General features: G+C 40.9%; 1 protein-coding gene across 3 annotated transcripts in view; it reads left to right on the forward strand.

The window, feature by feature from the left end:
• Window positions 1-24,645, forward strand: part of borcs5 (BLOC-1 related complex subunit 5) — an 87,758-nt gene that overhangs the window by 12,245 nt on the left and 50,868 nt on the right. For all 3 annotated transcript variants that reach the window (XM_059978211.1, XM_059978210.1, XM_059978212.1), the window contains exon 3: window positions 4,978-5,124. In XM_059978211.1, the coding sequence (XP_059834194.1) occupies window positions 4,978-5,124 (147 nt within the window). The remainder of the gene's footprint in view (window positions 1-4,977; window positions 5,125-24,645) is intronic.

Genomic DNA, 24,645 nt, shown 5'->3' on the forward strand with positions numbered 1-24,645 from the left:
CTGGCCCATTCACTGACCTGTTTGCGGAGTCCGTGCCAAACGAACCTGCTGGAAACCATCCGGACAGTTGTCCGGATGGAGGGATGCGCCAAGTTATGAATGGAGACGAAAACGCGGCGCCGCCAGGCTGTCGGGACGACTGGACGGGGCTGGCCGGTGGCGACGTCACAGAGTAGGGTACTCTCACCTGGGCCCACGGGGAGGTCCTGGAGCTGCAGACCGGAGACTGCGGTTCTGTAACTCGGAATCTCCTCATCCGCCTGCTGCGCCTCTGCCAGTGCCTCAAAGTCTACCCCTTGGGAAAGGGCATGAACGGGAGGGCGAGAGAGCGCATCCGCCACGACATTGTCCTTACCCGAGACGTGCCGGACATCCGTCGTGTATTCAGAGATGTAGGACAGGTGGCGTTGCTGGCGGGACGACCAGGGGTCGGATGCTTTCGTAAACGCAAAGGTAAGCGGTTTGTGGTCCGTGAACGCGGTGAAGGGCCGACCTTCTAGGAAGTACCTGAAATGCCGGATTGCCAGGTAGAGCGCCAACAGCTCCCGGTTGAAAGCACTGTACTTAAGCTCGGGTGGTCGCAGGTGTTTGCTGAAAAACGCCAGGGGTTGCCAGCAACCTGCGATGAGCTGCTCCAGCACCCCACCGACTGCCGTGTTGGATGCGTCCACTGTGAGGGTGGTAGGGGTGTCCATTCTGGGATGTATTAGCATTGCGGCGTCCGCCAAAGCTTCCTTCGTTTGAACGAAAGCGGCGGCGGACTCCTCGTCCCAGGTAATGTCCTTGCTCGGACCCGACATCAGGGCGAACAGGGGGCGCATGATCCGGGCAGCTGAAGGGAGGAAGCGGTGGTAGAAATTGACCATACCTACGAATTCCTGAAGGCCTTTGATCGTGGTGGGTCGGGGGAAGTGGCGGACCGCATCTACCTTGGCGGGCAGAGGGGTTGCCCCGTCTTTAGTAATCCTGTGGCCCAGGAAGTCAATGGTATCGAGTCCGAACTGGCATTTGGCGGGGTTAATTGTAAGACCGTACTCACTCAGTCGGGCGCAGAGTTGACGGAGGTGGGACAGATGCTCCTGACGACTGCCGCTGGCTATGAGGATGTCATCCAAATAGATGAATGCGAAGTCCAGGTCCCGTCCCACCGCGTCCATTAACCGCTGGAACGTCTGTGCGGCATTCTTCAGGCCGAACGGCATGCGGAGGAACTCGAAAAGGCCGAAAGGGGTGATGAGAGCCGTTTTGGGGACGTCGTCAGGATGCATCGGGATTTGATGGTATCCCCGGACGAGATCTACCTTGGAGAAGATCCGTGCGCCGTGCAGGTTTGCTGCAAAGTCCTGAATGTGCGGCACAGGGTAACGGTCCGGTGTGGTAGCCTCGTTCAGCCTGCGGTAGTCGCCGCACGGTCTCCAGCCCCCCGTCGCTTTGGGCACCATATGCAGGGGGGAGGCCCATGGGCTGTCGGACCACCGGATGATCCCCAATTCCTCCATCCTCTGGAACTCCTCCTTCGCCAGTCGGAGCTTGTCCAGGGGAAGCCACCGAGCACGGGCATGGAGGGGTGGTCCCTGGGTCGGGATGTGGTGCTGTACGCCGTGCCTGGGCATGGCCGCTGTGAACTGCGGTGCCAGAACCGATGGGAACTCCGCCAGGACCCTGGTGAAGTCGTTGTCGGACAGCGTGATGGAGCCGAGGTGAGGGGCTGGCAACTGGGCTGCACCCAGGGAGAACGTCTGAAAGGTCTCGGCGTGTACCAGTCTCTTCCTGGGCAGGTCGACCAGCAGGCTGTGAGCCCGCAAAAAATCCGCACCCAGAAGCGGTTGGGCTACGGCGGCCAGTGTGAAGTCCCACGTGAACTGGCTGGTGCCGAACTGTAGCTGCACCTGACGGGTGCCATAGGTCCTTACGGTGCTGCCATTCACGGCCCTCAGGGGGGGACCCGGTGCCCTGCTGTGGGTGTCGTAACTCGTCGGAGGTAAAACGCTGATCTCAGCCCCAGTATCGACCAAAAACCGGCGTCCCGACCTTCTATCCCACACATACAGGAGGCTATCCCGATGGCCAGCCGCCGTAGCCATCAGCGGCGGCTGGCCCTGGCGTTTCCCGGGAACTTGCAGGGCGGGCGACAACGGCGGGCTTCTGCGCCCCACCGCTGGTGGTAGAAGCACCAGTGTTCATTGGGCCGGGGGTTGGCGGGCTCTGTGGCCGGGCCTGGACTGGTTTGCTGCCGGGAGCGTGACTGGGAGATCCGTGCGATGGACGCCCCGCTCACCTTTTTGGCGTTCCACAGCAAGTCCGCCCGGGCTGCCACCTTCCGGGGGTCACTGAAATCCGCATCGGACAGCAGCAGGCTTATGTCCTCGGGCAGCTGCTCCAGGAATGCCTGCTCAAACATGAGGCAGGGTGTGTGTTCGTCGGCGAGAGACAACATCTCGTTCATTAAAGCCGATGGAGGTCTGTCGCCCAAGCCATCCAGGTGCAGTAAACGGGCAGCCCGCTCGCGCCGAGAGAGTCTGAAAGTCCTGAGGAGCAGGGCTTTGAATTCCGTGTACTTGCTGTCTGCCGGGGGCGACTGTACGAACTCCGCGACCTGGGCCGCTGTGTCCTGGTCGAGGGAGCTCACCACGTAGTAGTAGCGGGTGTCTTCTGAGGTGATCTGGCGAACGTGGAATTGGGCTTCGGCTTGCTGGAACCATAGGTCCGGGCGCTGTGTCCAGAAACCTGGCAGTTTCAACGAAACCGCATGAACAGAGGCGGCGTCGGTCATTTCTGGTCCAAAAATCGTTTGGACCGTCGGGGTCACCAATTGTAGCGGTGTGCTACACGCAGCGCTAAAATTACGACACGGAGTCGGTAACTGCAGTCGAAGGAAAAAAACTTTATTCGAAAACTTCAGCCTCACTTTTAAGCCTCTGTCAACTGGCCCCCCATGGCGCAGAGGCTCCAAAGCTCTGTGCTCGCAAACCCCCGTAGGCTATCTAATTGTGAGTCGGTTCGGATACGCTAGGAAATGGGTCGCCACAATATTTTGTTTTTCCAATTTGCTTTTGTTGGTGACATTATCAAAAATTGCATTGCAGACCGTTTTCCAAGAATGCAACACCCTCCACATCCTCCCCCCACTCACCACTTTAATGCAGGAGTTGCCTGTATGCAGATAGTACTGAATTAGGGGAGCTTGTCACTGTTGAGGAAGAATGCTATAATTTACCAGAACGTACTAGCCTCCCCACAATCGAGGACATCTAAAGGAAATGTCTCAAAAAGACCCCCACTACACAGGATATGTCCTCATCTCGTTACTACCATCAGAGAGATGGTACAGGAGCCTGGAGAAATGCACACTGCAAAACAACAAATGTCGTGACACATTAGTGATAACGAATTTATTCTAATTTTGAAAGACTTAAAGCAAATAATTGGCATGTGCACTTCAACATATAAGGAAAAGGTTGTACATTCTGGTAGGAGGAATTAGTAAGATTACTTAATATTTTGAAGTTGCAAATCAAGATGATATCAGGATGCAAACTAAGCACTGGGATTTATTCCAAGAGGAATAATGTTAAAAAGTTAGCAAGCTGTGTTAAGCCTGTGGAACCTTAATTAGACCTTGCTTGGAGAGCCTTCTACAGTTCTGATTACCATTACCATATTATAAAAAGGGTACAAAGAAGATTTAAAAAAATATTACACCAGAAATACAAGCATATTTATCTGGAAAAAGGTGTTCACGTGCCATCACTTCTCTTTTGAATGAAAGAGATGAGGAATGATCATATTTTCACTCAGTGTTCTTTGTAAACTAAAGAGCAACAAAATAGTTGCCAAGTAATGCATCAGAGCATAGAAGAAACATTCTAAGAGTAGAGAGAAGGTGGAACGATAGGAACGAATTTTATAGGCATATTTATTCATTTTGGTTTTTCCATTATTTTCCCCACTTATTTTGTTAAAATACATAATTGAGTGAATGTGTGCATGATATCATGAAATGTCTTTGGCTTAGAAATTTCATTGTATGATTACTAAAATGGTGGTGTACTGTTGAAAGTGGTGATAACTCAGAGTGAAGCAGCTTTGCCCAATTCTAGGTGTTTCGGTATATTTGCCCCAGCACTTTTTTTTTACTGGTGTACAGCCTCCCTCCACCAAAAGATGCCCAAAGGAAATTTGGTGGGGTTTTCAACCTCGCTGGACTGAATGCTACAGTTGATACTCACTGAATAGCAAGGTTTTGGTAGCCTTGTTTGCTCTGAAACCATGGAATTAAAAAGGCCATCACTCGCATAGCGTTCTTTGTCCATATGATATCTGTGACTTCCTGTAAGTTCAAGCACATCCTTGCACACTAGACAGGACCGCTTTGCTGCTGGAGATTAAGACTGAAGTCACTCTCAGTTTAAGTGCTTGATCTGTGCCGTAAGGCACAGCTGGCTTCTTACTGCTGCATATGATGTCATCCAAACTTCATAAGTAAGAGAGAAGACTACTTCTCAAAGTGCAGTTTGGTTGTTCCTGCTGATAGAGAACTTCCTGGCGAATGTTTTGCCATAAGTGCCTGGTTACAGTCATGGTAGTCTTTGTGCCCCACCTGCAAAATCACACGCCTTCTGTGGCATTCCTTTCCTCTAGCCGATACAGGTATCTCTCATCTTCAGAAAGCACTCTTCCTCCACTTCTCAGTAGTGGAGTATCCATTCATGAAGGAAGAACCTCTCCAGTAGCGGGAAGAGTGGTTCTTGTACTCTGGGTAATTCTTGTATATGTGCTGGCTGTAGAGGTTACTGCTGTAGTGCTAAATGCATGCAGATTCAAGAACATGTTACAACAATGGCATGTTGAAACTGATACACATTTGGGCAGTTTCATGTTATATTTCCTCCTTGTCTCTTATAATGTAATAATGGATAATATTTTACCAGATCATTAACACTGTTAAGATCGGTTTAATTTTTAAATTTTATTCAGCAACAAATTCTCCAGCGAAACAAAGAGCCAAAATGGATGACATCGTAGTTGTTGCTACAGGGACACATCCGCCAGCTAGAACCACATGGAATGATCCAGATGTTATTAAATTGCATGAAATTCCGACCTTTCAACCTCTGCTCAAAGGTAATGCTTACATATTTGTTTCTTCAGTACTTGGCCATTATGAATGTCATTTAGTCTCTATACAGACCTTTAAGATGCACTGTATTCATTTAATCTAATTACCTGTTTCTCCTTTGCAATATCCTTTATTTCCCTAAATTATGTATTATCTACTTTTTAACACTTTATATTGACTCTGCATCCACTTCGGTTTGAAGTAGCGAAAGATCAAAACGTGGAGTTGTTCAAAGGGACCTCAGTATCCCTGAATGTAAATTGTTAAAATTGAAATATTGGTACTGCAAAGAATTGCATATGAGACAATGGCTTTAAATTTGTATTTTGCAATAGAGTATAAGCTTCCTGCTCTAATTCTTGGGACCCTGATTTCCCCTTGAGATCTGTTTTCCCTCCCTCAAGGAAATCTGCTTGTAACTGACAACACAGCAAAGGTTTGCCATTTTGAGTCCTGGAACAAAGGACTTGCTACATGGGGAGAGAATAAGAAGTTAGGTTGATGCTGATTTTAGAGCTGATCACAATGAAATTTTAAAACAATTTAAGGGGATTGAAAAAGTTGATGTGGAGATAATATTTTCTTTATAGTTTTGAGTACCTGGAGTCACAGTTTCAAAGTAAAAGGTTACTGTTCGGGACAGTGAGAAATTTATTCCCTCAGGTGCTCATAAATGATTAGAATTCTCGACCTCAAAGGTTGTGAAGGATCAGTCACTGATTGTACTTGTGACAGGGGTTAATTGCTTTTTAGATAGTTAAAAAAAATTAACGATTTGGGATTAATACGAATTGAGGTTAAGAATCAGCCATGATATTATTGAGCGGCTGGTGAACTGTCAATGGCGAACTGCTTCGATCTCTTGTACAGTTTAATTCCTTTGGTTACTTTCCTTTATATGAGATGTCCTCTGAAGTTTATAATTGTGGCAGAATGCCCATTTCCATCAAAAAGAATTAGGAAGTAAGTTCATAGTAGAACTTAGTTAAAGTGAAACCAGTGTTTTTGAATGATTCTGGAATTTACTGTATTTGGCATTTCCTTCCCTGTTATTTCACAGTTGGGTAAATATCTCTACATCTGTGAAAGGGAGGTCTAGTTGTTTTTACAATGCACTTTTTCTGGCCTTGCAGTGCTTCCTTTTAATGTAAGGATTACAAATTTGCATCCATGCTTTTGCTGTTCATGTCATGCTTGGCAGTATAGGTCAAGGGATCTGGAATAAAAGCAAAATGTTGAAAAAACACTCAGCTGGTCTGGTAACATTTGTAGCAAAAGAAAATGTGATCTGGGAGGTGCTATCAAACAGCAGAGCATTTTGTGGATGATGCACTGTGCGTCAGTGATGGAGAGAAAGACGACTCGTGGTGGATGAGATACTAGACAAGCAACTGGAATAATCTGAATGATAACAGCCTCCTCTGGTGTTGTGTGAGCTACATTCCTCCAAATGAATGGAGAGTATTCTATGACACACCTGATGTGTACCTTACAGTTGAGTCACTTGCTGCATGATGCCCTGCCTTGCAGCTGCAGAACTATTGCAGCTGTTTGGAGCAAGGTTTTTGCTGATTGCCAGGATATTAAAAGTGAGGGACTCTTCAATAGTAGTTTAATTGAAGATCAAGGGTAAGCCATTAGGTTGTCTCCAGTTGAAGTAGTCATTATTCATCCTTGTGTGGCAGGAATCTTATTTCCTTATCAGCCCAGGTACAAATGCAAGCAGCCATGGTCTACCTCAATTTTCTGAGCATATGTGAATGGAGTTGAATATTGTGCAGTCATCAGCAAACAATTACACTTCTGGAATAGCCAAGGGGGTTGAACCAAACACATTGCCTGAGGAAATCGTGCATTGTTGTCCTGGAGTTTAGATGATTAATATCCCTACAACCATAATCGTCTTTTGAATTACCCTAGCCAACAGGAATTCTTTACCCTTAATTCAAGGAGAGTGTTTTACTTCTCATCAGTGGAATTCCTCTCTTTTCTCCATGTTTGGGCAAAAACCATATTGTTATCTGGAACTAAGTGGTCTTTGCTCTGAATCATATTGTTACTCTAAGAGCAAGTTATTGGTGAGTGTCAGCTGCTTGATAGCATTATCAATAACCCCACCTGTGACGTTGGTGGTTTGGCGTAGATTGATGGATAGTAATTGAACAAATTAGATTTTTTTGCTTTAACTATTTTGCTGTGCAGTTACCCACATTATAGCTATAGTTAGGCAGCAAGAGGAGCAACTAGGTTTGGAACACAGTTTCCAAATACAGCTGGGATTACTTTTGGTCTCTTGCGCTTTTGGGGTGGCCGGTCGGAGATGTGTCTCTACCAAAAGAGATATAAGGCGCTCCTTACCACCGTGAGCCTGCAGTCACCCTTGGGCAAAGTTGCTTAGTGCACCCCCCCACCAAACAGGATTACATGAAGCCATGGGAGCAAGTGGTGGATGGTTGTATGAGCAGCCGGTGCATATTCACAAGTCTTGGTTTTGCAACCACTGACACCAGGCAGACAATCTCTGAAGAGCATTGATAATGGCTGGGGTCACCCATCTTGAAAAGACACTGCCCAGAAGAAAACAATGGGAAACCATTCCTGTAGAAAAATTTACCAAAAGCAATCGTGGTCATGGAAAGACTTTGATTGCCCACATCATATGACATAGCACAAAACAAACAAACCCTCATGTGTTCTGTGTTGTCAGTCATTTTTTTGATAGGTGTAATGAGTCAGATTAGTTGAAGACTAACTTCCATGAAGGATATAGGTGAAATTGGTATTTTTTTGCAGCAATCCAGTGATTTCATTTTCACCATTACCGATTTTTAATAACATCTGTATTACTCAATATATTTATTTTAATTGTTTGGCAGATATGATGGAATTTGATTTGCTTCCAGTTTACCAGATTATCTCACGCACCATCCCTGAGATAAATGTAAAACGTGATATAATTGAATCACAGAGAGATTGTATGCAGTTCAACAATATGTTCTTAGTTAGGCATTGCAGTAAGCAGTTATACAGTGTTGTTATCTGTAGGAGGAGCTCTTAAGCCTTTTCCCAGTTACAAACGATAATGTGGTTAAGTTGACTTTCCACTGATGTAAAAAATATATATATTTATTATAAATGTTGAAACCAACACAAATCTTCAGTGACCTCACTAAGGTCGCATTTTAGAAGTTGAAGGTGCTAAAATTCCACAGTAGAACCTTGTTAAAATGTGATTTTTGGCACCTAGCCAGTTTAATAAGACTTTACAGACAGGAATGTTACAGTGAGGATGCTGAAGTGAGAGTTGTAAAGGATCATTGATGTTTAACCAGCTGGATTGATGGTGTTACACACTAAGAACTGTGTGTGAGGCCTCATTTATTCACTCAGCCTCACAGCTAACATGTTTTCAGTGAACTCAGCAATACTTTCAAATGGGATGTTGGCACCTGCTAACTGTAATACAGGTTTTATGTGGAATTGGATATCGTTGGGAATGGATATGCGAAGGAATGAATGGTGCAGGAATTCTTTGCATTGCACTTTCATTTCTGAGATTAAAGACTGAAATCAGTCTTCAACAGTGGGATGAAAGTCCTCTTTCTTTCAGTTTTCAGCTCTTTTGCTTTCTAGATGACATTTGTTATTTAGGGGGAAAAAACAAGATAGAATTTTTCTTTCCTCCCTTTTTTCTTCTGTTTCCACCCCTCATTCTGTTTATAGATATTAGGATTTATAGCTAGAAGTGTAACTCATTAGCAGTTCATATTGTTTCTGTTCAGTTAAACAGGAATAATCTTGTCATATAGTTTCAAGTTTTAAGAAAATGGTCTCATTATGAATATATAGAAACACCCTCCTGCCGCCTTTTCATTCCCTCTCAAATCAGTAATTCTAACAGATGAAAAGAGCATTTATTTTGCTGCTTCGTATACACTTTACAACTTTTTATTAAAATACCTGGTATGAATTGTATCTCAGTCAGCATTTTGGATAGAAAATGCTGCAATTTAAATGAACATTGTCCTTCAAAATAGCTGACAATGGGTGTGTTGAATGATTAACAAAGACAGCATCATTTGAAAGCAGCACAGGTTCAGTTCATAACTGCAAAGTATTAGCTTGAATTTCAGGATTTTAGAAAAAATCTCTGGAAAAACTAATGAAAGGATTAAAATAGAGAAGCTTAAATTGATGCATTTAATTATGCTATCATGGCATGTGTAACTATTTCTTTCTAAGCTTTACTTTAGACTTAAATCAAAGTATTGAGTGCAGGAGATGGCTGTTATGTTGAACCTGTATAGGACATTGGTCAGACCTCATTTGGAATATTGTGTGCAGTTTTGATCACCTACCTGCAGGAAAGATGTAAATAAGGTTGAAGAAGTACAGAGAAAATTTACAGGGATGTTGCCAGGTCTGAAGCACCTGAGTTATAAGGAAAGATTATATGGATTAGGGATTTATTCCTTGGAATTTAGAAGATTAAGAGGAGATTTGATGGAGGTATACAAGATAATGGGGGGTAATGCAAGCTGGCTTTTTCCACTGTGGTTGGAGGGGATGACAACCAGAGGCCGTGGGTTAAGGGTGAAAAGTGAAATGTTTAAGGGGAACATGAGGGGAAGCTTCTTGACTCAGAAGTCAAGAGAATGTGGAATGAGTGGCCAGCTCAAGTGATGCAGGTGAGCTTGATTTCAACACTTAAGAAAAGTTTGGATAGTTACATTGGATGGTAGGGGTATGGAGGCTATGGTTCCGGGCAAGTCGATGGGAGTAAGGCAGTTTAAAGTTTCAGCACGGACTAGGTGAGTCAAAGGGCCTGTTTCTGCGTTGTACTTTTCTATGACGATTATAAATTTCAGCTTCTAAAGAATAATTGAAGAGAGCAGTGAGAGTATTGGCAATCTACGAGTGATCGAACAGACTCATTTAATGGGTTTATTTGGCAATTTCCTCTGTGAATGCATAAGAAATATTAATATGGAAAAAGATACCAAAAGTAATGTTCAGGAAGTCAAGTAGGATAGTGTGTTGAACCTTGAGTTTTTTCAATGTATGGTTATTATACATGAATATCAAGCCCTGTCGTGGTTGTTAGGAATAACAGATGTGGATGGTAGGAAATACATTTACTTGTTTGGTAAGACACAATGTGGAATAGGCCTTCTGGCCCTTCGAGCTGCACAGCCCAGAAATCTCCCTATTTATTCCTAGCCTAATCATTAAATAGGTCGGGTTGCACATGTTGGTCAGTCCTGACGTAAAACATCTATTTTGACTTTTAGTTTATGTTCTAGGACTCATAGCAAGATTTAGACTAAATGGAGTAGAACAAAGTAAAGTTGGTTGGAGCATGGGATTTTCTGTTTTATGTAAGTTAAGAAGCTGGAAGATGCACTAGTAGGAGGATGTACTTATAATGTGGCATTTAAATCAACATATCCCATTCAAATTGGGGTTTATAAATTTAAAGTCTATATTAACTGACTGTGGCCAGAAATAAAATATAAATATTATTGAATATATAGCAGTGGAAACAATTGAACCATGCTTTTTTTTGATTTATTGTCGTATACCTCACATATAGGATGTTGTGTGGCTTTGTTTGTGTCTAATATACCTGAATGCTCATATTCATTCCTTCGCCTCTTATATTTTTGTGCTCTAAACTCTACTAGCAATTAAACTTTCACTTCAATGTGTAGAATTAATCTGTCAGTAGTATATTTTCTTGGTAAATTGTATGGATCATTTCTCTGCAGTGGTCTATTTCATGTGCATTTCATCACTGTTGAGCTGCAACAATTGCATCTTGGACTCTGGAGAATCTGGAGGCAGTGTGTACTGACAGCTTTGATCTACTTTCTAAGTCTGTAAATAAATCCCAGGACAGCAATTGTTCTGAAGTCTGGAACGTATTGTAGTTTGAACAGCTAAATGCTATGGTTCTGATTGAATCAAATCCAGCTCAATCTGTTCATTATTATCATTAATTTAAAGGGAAGTATTGATCAGGACGTTGAATACCAGAGTCTGCTGCATAGACCTTAATATATTGTACATATTTGCTCTTACCTTCTTCATTTTCTCTCAACCACATCACTTAATCCTCTCTTTCACTAAATCTCTCCTCCTTCCTTTCTACCTTACATCCTCCCTAACCTTTCCAATCCTCTCTCAGGCCTTCCATCTCTTCTACCCTGCACTTAACCCGATCTTTCATGTTTGACACTGAGGTCTGATGATCTCTCTTTCCATAAGATCGTAAGATATAAGGACAGAATTAGGTACATTAAGTCTGCTCCACCATTTCATCCAATTTTCCTCTCAGCCCCAATTTCCTGCCTTCTCCCTGTAACCCTTTATGCCCTAACCCAGGGGTCAGCAACCTTTACCACTGAAAGAGCCACTTGGACCCGTTTCCCACAGAAAAGAAAACACTGGGAGCCGCAAAACCCGTTTGACATTTAAAATGAAATAACACTGCATACAACGTTTTTTTTTGCCTTTATGCTATGTATAAATAAACTATAATGTGTTGCATTTATGAAATTGATGAACTCCTGCAGAGAAAACGAAATTACATTTCTGCATGCAACAAAAACATTTTGAACTCCGAAAAAAAGACGTTGGGTTGAAAGTTACTTTTAAGTAAAATACTCAATGTCTATTTGAGTCCTTCTTGTATTTATGAAAAACGCCGAACTTAAATTTTCCGCCAGCAGCAAACCAAAAATAACATCAGCCAGCTGTCAGCCTGAAAAATAAAAGGACTATTTCACTGAACAATGAAAAAATATGAATATACATAAAATAATAGGCAATTAAAATATTTATCATACTTGGTTAATGGGATTTCTGCTCCTGGACCTCAGCGCACAGCGTCTGCACATCAGGGCTGTATGACGTCACCTTCATCTTTACACAGGATCGCAAGCTGTCATCTGTGAGGCGTGCGCGATGTTTGTTTTTAATAAAGTTCATGTTGGAGAACACCTGCTCACATACATATGTGGATCCAAAGATCGACAGGACTCCAAGCGCATACTTTTTCATGTTTACATAAATGTCGGGCATAGCATTCCATGTTTCGAACACAAGTTTGTCCGGTTTTGGAAGGTTTTCAATATCACTCCATTTGTGATTCTGAGCAAGAACGGCCTTCTGACGGGCAACATCTTCAAGGTCTGCTGTCAAGCGTCTAAACTTGGACACCCATATGTCTTTGTCGGCTATGTCGGCCAGTTCCATCTCAAGATCAGGTTGACTCACACCTGCCAATGCAGTCGTATTCAGTAGGGAAGGATCGATGCTTAAGGGAGTGACCGGGAAGGATAATGTGTTTTTTTCCTCTCTGAACTCACAGAAGCGTTTCCCAAACGATGTTTGCATTGCGATGATTGCAGAATGTAAATACTCCGAAATTATCATGTCGTGACCTTGTTTGAACTCTCTCAAATTGGGGAAGTGAGACAAAGTGCCTTTCTGTAAATCTCTGGCAAGCACTGTCAACTTGCGCTCGAATGCCAAAACATCCTCCAACATGTGCAGGGCTGTGCGTCCTTTCCCCTGAAGAGCTGTGTTCAGCGTGTTCAGGTGCGCTGTCATGTCTACCATGAAGTGTAGCTTTTCCAGCCACTCTGGCTGTTCCAGCTCAGGAAAGGTGAGCCCTTTGCTGCCCAGGAAAGTTTTCACTTCTTCCAGACACGCGACAAAGCATTTCAGCACCTCCCCTTTGGACAGCCACCGGACTTTGTTGTGCAGCAGGAGATCAGAATATGCGCTTTCCATCTCGTCCAGTAACAAACGGAATTGACGGTGATTTAAACTTTTTGCCATTATTTTATTGACAATCTGAATGACAACATCCATTACTTCTGTGCATTCCGGAGGAAATGTTTGAGCGCACAGTGCCTCTTGGTGCAAGATGCAGTGAAAAGTCAGCAGCTTTCTGTCCAGCGACTTCTGCAGTAAAGCCACAAATCCCTTGTGCGTTCCCGTCATATTCGGTGCCCCATCAGTAGCTACTGACACCAGATGGGTGGTCTTTATTCCTTTGGCTCTTAAACAATTCAAGACAGCCTCACAGATGTCCTCCCCCCGTGTTTGGTCTTTTAGAGGTATCAACTCAATCAGTTCTTCCTGTGGCCCGGCAGAGTTTACATACCGGCAGAACAACGCTATTTGTTCAATATCACCTTTGTCTTTAGACTCGTCACAGGCAATCGAGTAGGCCACAGCTGAATTGATGTCTTTAATTTGCTGTCTTGTGATGTCTTCTGCCATTTTTATGGTTCTGTCTTTGACAGTCTTTGCAGAGAGGGGCATATCCCTGATTTTCTGCACAATTTCACTCTTGTTTTTAAAGTCCATGAATAGATGTTCTGAAATCTTAATGAAAGATTCTTTTATATATTCACCATCTGTAAACTGCTTCCCGTGCCTGACTATTTCCTGAGCGGCAATATAACTGGCGTATGTCGTTGATTTTCCAGACTTCATCCATTTCTGGAAATGATTTTTGCTCAGATCAACCTTCCGCATCAGTTCCGAAACGGCTTTTTTTCTCTCATCTCCATCCGGATATTTTTGAGAAAAGGCTGCGTGTTTATTCTGGAAATGCCTTGCGACATTTGACTTTTTGTTGTTTGCTGGTTTCTCATTGCATATTAAGCATACCGGTAAACCAGTCTCGTCAACAGTGAAAGCAAATGAATCTGTCCACGTATCATTAAACGTTCTGTTTTCTTCAGTCACTTTTCTTTTTTTAGAATTCTCCATAGTTGGCTTACCTTGGATCGAAAAATTAAAGAAATCGCGCACTGGCGGGTGTCAGGTATTGGCAGTGGTGACGTATATTAATAGCGATAAAAACACGTTGTAGCGGTGTGCTCACGCAGTCAGTAAACTGCAGTCGAATAACTTTATTCGAACTAAACAGCCTTGCTTTTAAGCCTCCCTCAACCCAGCCCCCATGGACGCAGATGCTGCAAAAGACGCGTACTCACAAACCCCCGTAGGCTATCTCCCTTAGCCGGAATGCTGGCTAATTGTGAGCCGTTTCGGATGTGCCAGGAAATGTGTCGCCACACTTAGATTGTACAAGATCACCATAATCTTCACATTTAGAATTACATTTCAAAAGCTAACAAACTAACATAAAATACATTTTAATTAAATACTGACCAATTATTTCCCAAAGCCACAGGGAGCCGCAGCACAGAGGTGAAAGAGCCACAAATGGCTCGGGAGCCGCAGGTTGCCGACCCCCGCCCTAACCAATCAAGAATCTATCAAACTCTACCATAAATATACATAAAGATTTGGCCTCCACAGCTGCCTCTGGCAAAGAATTCCACAGATAAACACTTTCTGTTGTTATGCCTGCAGCCCCCTCCTTTGTGAGAATCGCAAGATCACTGTTGGGTTGGGTCAGGGGGCCTGGGAGAATGAGAAAGAGACGTGCGGAATGTCTCGTTCCCCCGGCGATGTAAAGCTACGGGACATGGCCATTGTCTCCGGAAGGCGAATTTTGTGGATTGGAGACTGTACTACGTGGACGCCCTCAGGCAAAGTGGGCTGGTTGAGGGAGAGATTGCATCACCCCTAACCAGATTGACATCTGCAACTCTGTGAATCAGAATAAAAGAGGGTCTGTGGGAACAGCCCCTCAGATGCACCAGAAGAAACACTGGCACTCCCGTGATAACGGGAAGTCATTTTGAAGGAGGCCACGTGCGTTCAGTTCCGTTGTCTGGGACAGGTGGCTTGTAACACGGAAAACGGCTTTTAGCTAACAGCAGGGAAACCAACTCCCCGACTCAACGGATTGGCATCATAAAAGACTGGGCAAGTTTAAACCGTCTCTCTCTAAAACCCAAAACGCTGCAGCTTGAAAGAACTAACAGTGACTTTTATATTTCCATCGGACAATACATTATCCCGTAGACAACGATAGAGCTATTTCTTATTGGTTATTATTATACCCGCGCTTTTAGATTTAGTATTGATGACGTATATTATCTGTATGTTTGCATTAATCTTATTTTTGTGCCCCTTTATCAATAAATATTTTTAAAAATAGTACCATCAGACTTCAATGGACCTTTCTATCTTTGCTGGTAAGTGACCCAGTTACGGGGTTTCGTAACACTGTCTACAGAAATTCTTCCATGTCTCCATTCTATTCTAAGGCTGTGTCCTCTGCTCTTAGTCTCTCCCACCATAGGAAACATTCTCTCCACATCCACTCCATCAAGGCCTTTCACCATTTGATAGCTTTCAATGAGGTCACCCTTCACTTTACTGAATTCCAGTGAATAGAGGCCCAGAACCATCAAGCACTCTTCATCTGACCCCTGCTCTTCTCCATCTCTGCCCCAGTACCACCCAAGGGTACTAACACTCCATTCCACTCGCCAACCCTGGGGGAGGGGGGTGAATCCCTTGAGTATTGTTAAGCAGAGTTTCCTTTGCAATGGGCCAGCTGATGACATGGATTCAGGTTGGCAGTGGGTGACTAACTAGACAATCATGCCTCCTCCTTCACCTGCCCCACTGATTCACAACCAGATAGATATCGTCTTCCTTGTACTCATTCACTTACAAGACCAGCACAGCATCCCCTCAATGTTCCCTAGTTTATTCGCTAATCAATCGATATATGCCTCCCGTTATTCATTAATCAGATCAACATACCATTAAGCTGCACAAAAGAGAAAATCTGCGGAGTCAGCTGGAGACGCTCATGGAGTGAGTACCGTTTTGGATTCGCTCCATAAGCTTTACTTTTTTTAACCTTTGATCACCCTTATTCAGCTTATTTTTACCTATACCAAAAGTTTCTTTATTCTTTTTTTTGGATTTGTTGTGAACTTTTGAAGATATGCAAACAGAAATGTCTCTCAGGTCTAAGGGACGGGATCCCGGACGTAATCCGAATGGTAACGGAAAAAAGCAGGCTCCGACACAACAAACACAATTAACTTTTGAATTGTTTATGGAGGTTTTGGATAAAAAATTTGCTGAACTACAACAATTTTTTAAAGAAGATATAAAGGCTTTTCAAGAGTACATGGTTAAGACGGATTTAGTAATTAAACAACAACAAGCTCTTATTGCGTCTCTGCAAGAAGAAGCTCGGAAGCGAGATTTGACTATTGGAAAACTGCAACAGGATTTAATTTCGACCATTAAGCTGATGGAAGCCCTTAAAGCCAAGAGTGACGATTTTGAGAATCGGTCCAGAAGACAGAACTTACGTATACTTGGTCTTCCAGACGGCATAGAAAAAGATGACCCTTCGAAATATTTTGCTCAACTTTTAAAAGAAGCGTTTCCAACGATTTTCCCGAATCACCCCCCTTTATTGGATCGGGCACATAGAATTCGGCGTCGATCACCGAGTGTTACAGACAAACCTTCGGTGGTAATTGTCCGGTTCCATTATGTACATGACAAAGAACAAGTTATAAGAGCTGCTCGTCGGGTAGGAATGATTAAAATCAAAGATTTTTGCTTCCGCCTGATCGAAGATTTTAGTCCAGATCTTTTAAAAAGAAGGCTTCTTTTTAAACCGTTGATGGCTGAATGTTATGAGAAAAATCTGAAACCTGCGCTTCTATACCCTGCGAAGCTTCGAATTTCTCCGTCGAATGCTCCACGACAGGTTTTCCTTTCAACTTCAGAAGCGAGAAAATATCTGGAGGAGAACTTCCCTACTGCTACAGACACCAGTCTTTAATAAAAGAATGATTCTGATCGTGTAAGATGGTTCTCGATCTCTTAAACCAGAATTAAAATCTGGTTATTGGTGTAGGTTCATCCTACACTTTATACTTAAGTTAAAGTGTGTTTGCGTCATGTTAATTGTTTTGCCTTATACACTTTAATCATTTAACTACATACTTGTCTATTAACTTTGTTCCTTCGAAGGTATATTTTTAATTCTTTGAAGGTAAATTTTTCCTTGATTAAGATGGTGGTTTTTTGGAAAATATTTTTGGTTTTGCTTAAGATGGCATTATGTTTATATTTTTCGTGTTTCTTCCGTACAATGCATCGCTTATCTTAGCTTAAATATTTTTTGTTTTGTCTGGGCCAGAGCCGGAGTTATAATTGTTTTTTAGTGATTATATTTTTATTCTTTTTACAACTAACTATACTTAGAAATATGGTTTTTATTATAGCGATTTTATTTTTAAAGTTGGGGTGATTCTTTTATATATATCCTTTTTATATGGAGTGTTCTTCAGCTGACATGGGGGTAGGATTAGTCTTACTTTTTCTCTTTTTAAGTCATATTTTGGCTTTTTCTCTTTTTCTCGGGGGGTGGGGGGATGGTCTGTTTTCTAATTCTTTTTTTTTGTACCAGTTTGTGTTAGTTTTTTTATTCGGGCTGTTTTTGAACTTCAAATATGTCTGTGTTGTCGTCACTTCCGGGTCTTCTCACTACTTTTGTTCCTCTTCCGGGTGCATGAGTTTATAAGTTGGTTAACCCTTTCTATACCAAAGGGTTGATTATAGAATTATGGCTCAGACCATTAATTTTGTGTCTTGGAATACTAATGGTTTAAATCATCTAATTAAACGAAAGAAGATTTTCAAAGTATTCCAAAGACTTAATGCTCATATCATTTTTGTACAAGAAACTCGTGAGGAGGGAGGACAAATTTCGTTTTTTTAGATTTTGGCGGGGTCAACAGTATCACGCAAATTCGAATGCTAAAGTAAAAGGAGTTTCAATTTTTATTGACTCCTCTATTTCATTTGTTCAACATGATATTTTTTCGGATCCGAATGGCAGATTTTTTGTTAATTACGGGTTTACTTTGTAATAAAAAGGTTGCTTTGGTTAATGTTTATGCTCCAAATGTGGATTGTCCTGACTTTTTTAAGTCTTTATTTACTTCTTTACCCAATCTAAACGAATATAAGTTAATAATGGGTGGTGACTTTAATTGTTGTTTAAATCCTCTGATGGATAAATCTTTATCTATTCAGACTTTACCTAATAAGTCGGTCACTTGTATTAATTCTTTTTTGACTGACAATGGAGTTTTTGATAGTTGGAGATTCCGGTATCCTAATGACAAAGAGTTTTCTTTTTTCTCACATGTTTATCACTCTTATTCAAGAATTGATTATTTTTTTGAAGACTCTTGTTTTATTCCATTGGTAATCGGTTGTAACTATGATATTATAGCTATCTCTGATCATGCTCCGTTATTACTTTCTATGAAATTTACGGATACAGCTTCTAATGCTAGACAATGGCGATTTGACTCTACCTTGTTGCAAGACTCTGACTTTATAAAATTTATGGAGGAGCAGATCGATTTCTTCTTCTCAACTAATTCTACAGATGATATTTCCTGGGGAACACTTTGGGACACTTTTAAAGCTTATATACGTGGACAGATTATTTCTTATTCTGTTTGTTTGAGGAAACGTATCAAGATGGAAACTCTTTTATTGGTTGATAAAGTTAAAGAGATTGATAAGAAATATTTGATTGCTCCTAGTAAGGAGCTTTACAAACAAAGGGTTGAACTTCAAATGGAACATAGTTTATTACTTACATCCTCGATTGAAAATCAATTAATGAAAACTAAATCTGATTTTTATATACATAGTGATAAATCTGGTAAACTGTTAGCTAGTCAATTGAAGAATGCTCTGGTTAAACGTCAAATCACTAAGATTGGTCAGCAGAATGGGAATCTGACAGTTAATCATGATGAGATAAATAAGGCATTTCAAGATTTCTATACCTCCCTGTATCAATCTGAATTTCCTCAAGATTATAATACCATGTCTGATTTTCTTGGAAAATTAAATTTTCCAAGGTTATCAACTAATGATCTTTTGATATTGGATACTCCTATTACGGATGTAGAAATTAAGGGGGCTATTTCCTCAATGAATTCTGGGAAAGCACCGGGTCCAGATGGTTATACAGTTGAATTTTTAAAATTTTTTTCCGCTACTCTTTCCCCTTGGTTAGGTAAGGTTTTTGAGGAGGCCATTAGATTAGGGAATTTGCCACAATATTTTTATAGAGCTTCCATTTCTCTAATATTGAAGAAAGATAAAGACCCTACTAATTGTGCTTCTTATAGACCTATATCTTTATTGAATGTAGACTCCAAGATTTTTTCCAAGTTACTGGCATCTAGATTGGAGAAGGTATTACCCAAAATTATTTCAGATGATCAAACTGGCTTTATTAAAAATCGTTATTCTTTTTTTAACATTAGGAGATTGTTGAATATTGTTTATACTCCCTCACATGATACTTCAGAATGCGTGATTTCATTAGATGCGGAGAAAGCATTTGACTGAGTTGAATGGCCTTACTTATTTAATGTGTTGGAGAAGTTTAATTTTAGTCCGATATTTATATCATGGATTAAATTGATTTATCATACTCCAGTAGCCTCAGTGGTTACCAATAATCAAAGATCTCCCTTTTTTCACCTATTTCGGGGCACTAGACAGGGATGTCCTCTTAGTCCATTACTATTTAACATTGCTTTAGAACCTTTGGCAATTGCCATCAGACAATCACAGGATATTTTGGGTATTAATCGTGGGACAGATATTCATAAGTTATCTTTGTATGCAGATGATTTATTACTATTCATTTCTAACCCGGAGGAATCCATTCCAGCTGTTTTATCATTATTGGCTCAATTTAGTGAGTTTTCTGGGTATAAGTTAAATCTTAATAAAAGTGAATTGTTTCCATTGAATAAACGGGTCCCAATTTATGGAAATTTACCCTTTAAATTAGTTAATGACTTTTTTACTTATTTAGGGATCAAAATCACAAAAAACCATAAAGATTTATTTGGATTTAATTTTTTACCCTTAATTGATCAGATTAAAGGTTTGTTTACTAAGTGGTCACCTTTGTCTCTATCCCTAATAGGTAGGATTAATGCTATTAAGATGGTTATTTTACCTAAGTTTTTATATATTTTTCAAGCGATACCAATTTTTATCCCGAAATCTTTTTTTACTAATGTTGACTCTAAAATTTTTTCATATATATGGCAGAATAAAAATCCCAGGTTAGGTAAAACATATTTACAGAAGACAAAAAAGGAAGGCGGGTTAGCATTACCTAATTTCAGATTTTACTATTGGGCAGTTAATATTAGATATTTGTTATGTTGGTTGAAAGATGGGGGTGGATCTTTTGACCCTTGTTGGGTGAGTTTAGAAACTAAATCGGTATCAGCTTATGCTTTGGGTTCTATTTTAGGGACTTCTCTCCCTTTTGCTCTTTATAAATTGCCGAAATGAATTGACAACCCGATAGTTAAACATACATTGCGTATATGGTTTCAATTTCGGAGATTTTTTGGGTTGACTCAATTCGTTTTAAATAGTCCTATTGTATCTAATTGTTTTTTTCACCCTTCTATTATAGATCAAGCTTATTCAGCTTGGAAAACTAAGGGATTACTAAGATTTTCTGATTTATTTTTAGATAATTGTTTCATGTCTTTTGAACAATTATCCAACAAATATAACTTGCCGAGATTTCATTTTTTTAGATATTTACAGATTAGACATTTTTTAAGTTCTGTACTCTCTACGTTTCCAAATTTTGTGCCTTCAGATACTTTGGAGAGTTTATTTGAATGAGACCCTTTTCAAAAAGGGCTTATTTCAAAACTTTATAATATAATTATGAAGATACGTTCAGAGCCTCTTTATAAGACTAAACAGGATTGGGAAAGAGATCTTAGTTTTAGTATTTTTAGTGAGAATTGGGATAGAATTCTTCAATTAGTTAATACATCATCGTTATGTGCCAAACATTCACTAATACAATTTAAGGTCGTACATAGGGCTCATATGTCCAAGGATAAATTAGCTCATTTTTACTCTCATATAAGTCCTATTTGTGATAGATGTCATTCTGAAATTGCGTCTTTAACTCACATGTTTTGGTCGTGTTCATTTTTGGAGAAATATTGGAAAGATATTTTTGATATTATTTCTGCGGTTTTGAATATCGATTTACAACCTCATCCTATTACCGCAATTTTTGGTTTACCAATGTTAGACTCACTGCATTTATCTTCTTCAGCCCGTCGAATGATTGCATTTCTAACTCTGATGGCTAGAAGATCTATATTGTTGAATTGGAAAGAAATTGATCCTCCCACTGTATTTAATTGGTTCTCTCAAACTATGTTATGTTTAAATTTAGAAAAAATTAGAAGTGGTACTTTTGAGACTTCTATTAAATTTGAAAAGTTATGGAGACCATTTATTCAACATTTTCATATGATGTAATATGACCCTGTGCCAAGTTCATTTGATTTCCCAGCTTTTAGCTTATGTATTTTGAGAGGACCGGAAGTGACGGCATTGATGAATACTTATTTTTGTGAGATATTATAAACAGCCCGCTTTTTTTTTTCCTTCTCTTTTGTTTTTTTTCTTTTATATTACTTATTAGTTATAGTTATTAGATTAGATTAGCTAGTTCTGCATTATATAAATTTTTTTTTGGTTTTTTTTCTTTCTTTTTTCTGTTTTTTTTATATTATACATTATGAAATATTTAGATTTACTATGTCCATACATATATCTTATGGCTTATGTCTTGGTAAACTCATTTATATTGTAACTATTATGTATGTTTTTTTTTCATATGTAATGGAATGTGTATGTTGGTAATTTCTTTATCAATATATCATCTGTATTCTGTCCATATTACTAATATTAATAAAAAGATTTAGAAAGAAAAGAAAATCTGCAGATGCTGAAAATCGAAGCAACGTACACAAAATGCTGGAGGAACTCAGCAGGCCAGGCAGCATCTATAAAGAAAAGTACAGTCGATATTTCGGGTTGAAACCCTTTGGCAGGACTGGGGGGGAAAAAAGCTGAGGAGTAGATTTTAAAGCTGGGGGGGAGGGGGAGGGATGAAGTAAAGAGCTGGGAATTTAATTGGTGAAAGAGACAGAATGCCATGGTAGAAAGAAAAGGGGGGAAGGAGTACCAGAGGCAGGTGATGGGTGGGTAAGGAGATGAGGTGAGAGAGGGAAAAGGGGATGGGAAATGGAGAAGGGGGGAGGGGGTTGAGGGGCCTTACTGGAAGTTTGAGAAAACAATGTTTATACCGTAAGGTTGGAGACTACCCAACCGGAATATAAGGTGTTGTTCCTCCAACCTAAGTGTGGCTTCATCACGACAGTGGAGGATGATGTGGATGGACATACAGGAATGGGAAGTGGAGTTAAAATGGATGGCCACTGGGAGATCTCACTTCTTCTGGCGGACGTAGCATAGATGATTGGCGAAGCAGTCTCCCAATCTATATCAGGTCTCACCAATGTACAGAAGGCCACACCAGGAGCACCAAACACAGTAAAAGACTCCAACAGACTCAGGTGAAGTATCACCTCACCTGGAAGGACTATTTAGGGCCCTGGGTGATAATGAGGGAGGAGGTGTAGGGGCAGGTGTAGTACTTGTTGTGCTTGCAAGGGTAAGTGCCCGGAGGGCGATCAGTGGGGAGGGAAGAATGGGCAAGGGAGTCATGTAGGGAAGTTTTGGAGAATTATATGCTGGACATGGAGGCAGGTGGGGTGGTAGGTGAGAGCAAGAGGAACCCTATCTCTGATAAGGTGGTGGGAGGATAAGATAAGAGCAGATGCATACATGCTCTTTTTGCAATTTCTTACTTGAATAACTAGTTCTTTCCCCTAGTCACCTTTAGTACAGTGAATAATTATAGCCCAGTTCATATCCTTGGTGGGATTTCCCTAATCACTTTCTGTCAGTTTCAGTACCTGATTATCATTCCTATTTTATGTCGCCTGTAATACACCATTTTCCTAGCTAGGTTAGTACTTCTGATGTGGCTTCTTTCTTTGGGATTGTCTGTTTTCATTGGGCCAGAACTACCTGTCACTGATAAGCCACCTACACTGAGTTCTGACAACCAAACCAGCTACAGATGGACCTTTTCTTGGTCCTTCGATGCAGATGGTGACCAAAGGCAACTCAATTCAAAATGGCAAGGCACAGCACATCAACAAGACCTCACAGAACACAATACTTTATCGGATGACTCTGGAACAAACCATGCCCACAGTGGCTAAGGAAGATGAGATTTGAACCTGCCTTCAGGCTTATTGGCTGTCACAGTTGTTAAAGGAATTGAATGTTTCTGAAGCATTCTGACTAATTAAAAATTGTGAATTAATTTTTGTGTTTTTAAAATATCACTTCACATATAAGCAATAAAAATATTAAAGAAAGCTCAGTACAAAATTGTATCTGTTACATTTAATATTTTCTGCAAAGTAGTCATTCCTATCAAATGAATGGGCTAAGCGATTTTGCCTCAGGTTTAACCCAGCAAGATTTGCAAGTTTAGTGTCACATCCTGATACTTAAGGGGTAAATCACTGGCCAGTCTGGCATGTTAATGATGACATCTCAACAAATTTCAGTGAATCAGTCAGGATGGTCTCACTCATTTTAAAACCAGCAGCGAGGTTACTTAGAGGGGCCCTTGCTGAGGTGCCATAATACTGATTATCTCTTAAACTGATAGAAGGCCAAAGGTTAATCTATTAATTTCCAGAATCTGAATCAAGTTTGATATCACTGCATATGTCGTGAAATTTGTTGTTTTGCAGCAGCAGTACAATGCAATATATAATTTTTAAAAATAAAGAAATTACAATAAGAAATGTATATAATGGATTCTGGGTAATCAGAGCATCGGTTAATCAGGGGAGCCTCTTATTTGGGACAATCTTAACAAAAGCTAATTGAGAAAATAGCCAAGATTCACTTTGTTTATTTGGGTCACTGTGTCACTTAATTTCATGTCAGTCGCATGCACTTGCATGGTAGTTAGACACACCACTGTACTTAATGCAAACAGTTTCAAGATATTGTCAGTTGTATGTGCTTGTGTTCAAACAGCAGCAATTCTTGTCACTGATAGTTGGTGAAAAATAAACAGTAAGACAGTTCAGAACTGTTTTGCTCACTGCGGTTTCAAGCATTCTGGCTTGTAGATGCCAGGAACAGTCAGGTGAAAATGAAACTATTTTACCACTCTGCAAGTTAGGAACTATGAAGGATTTTTCTGACATTTCAGTAGTCACTCCATAACAGATGGTGATGCAACAAGTTAAATCTGTGGAAGTTTGTTAGAGCCATTGTTGACATTCACATCTCCTCAAACTCTCACTGAAATATAGCTGCTTGTGTGCCTTCTTTGTAATTGCACCGATATGTTGTGCATGCCCATCCACAAATGTTTCCTTTAACTTATTTCCAACAACTATCCCCAGATTCTACTGCCTACCGAGAGTGGCCAATTAATCTGGCAACCCACGTCTCTGGAGGAAACCAGAGAACTTGAGAAATGAACGCAGTCACAGAGAGAAAAGGCAAACTCCAAATGGGCAGCATGAGAGAACTGAACTTGGTCATACAAGGTGTGAGGTTGCAGACCAAATGACTTAAGATAAGGC

The sequence above is a fragment of the Hypanus sabinus genome, chromosome 8 (assembly GCF_030144855.1).
Source record: "Hypanus sabinus isolate sHypSab1 chromosome 8, sHypSab1.hap1, whole genome shotgun sequence".
Classification (NCBI taxonomy): domain Eukaryota; kingdom Metazoa; phylum Chordata; class Chondrichthyes; order Myliobatiformes; family Dasyatidae; genus Hypanus; species Hypanus sabinus.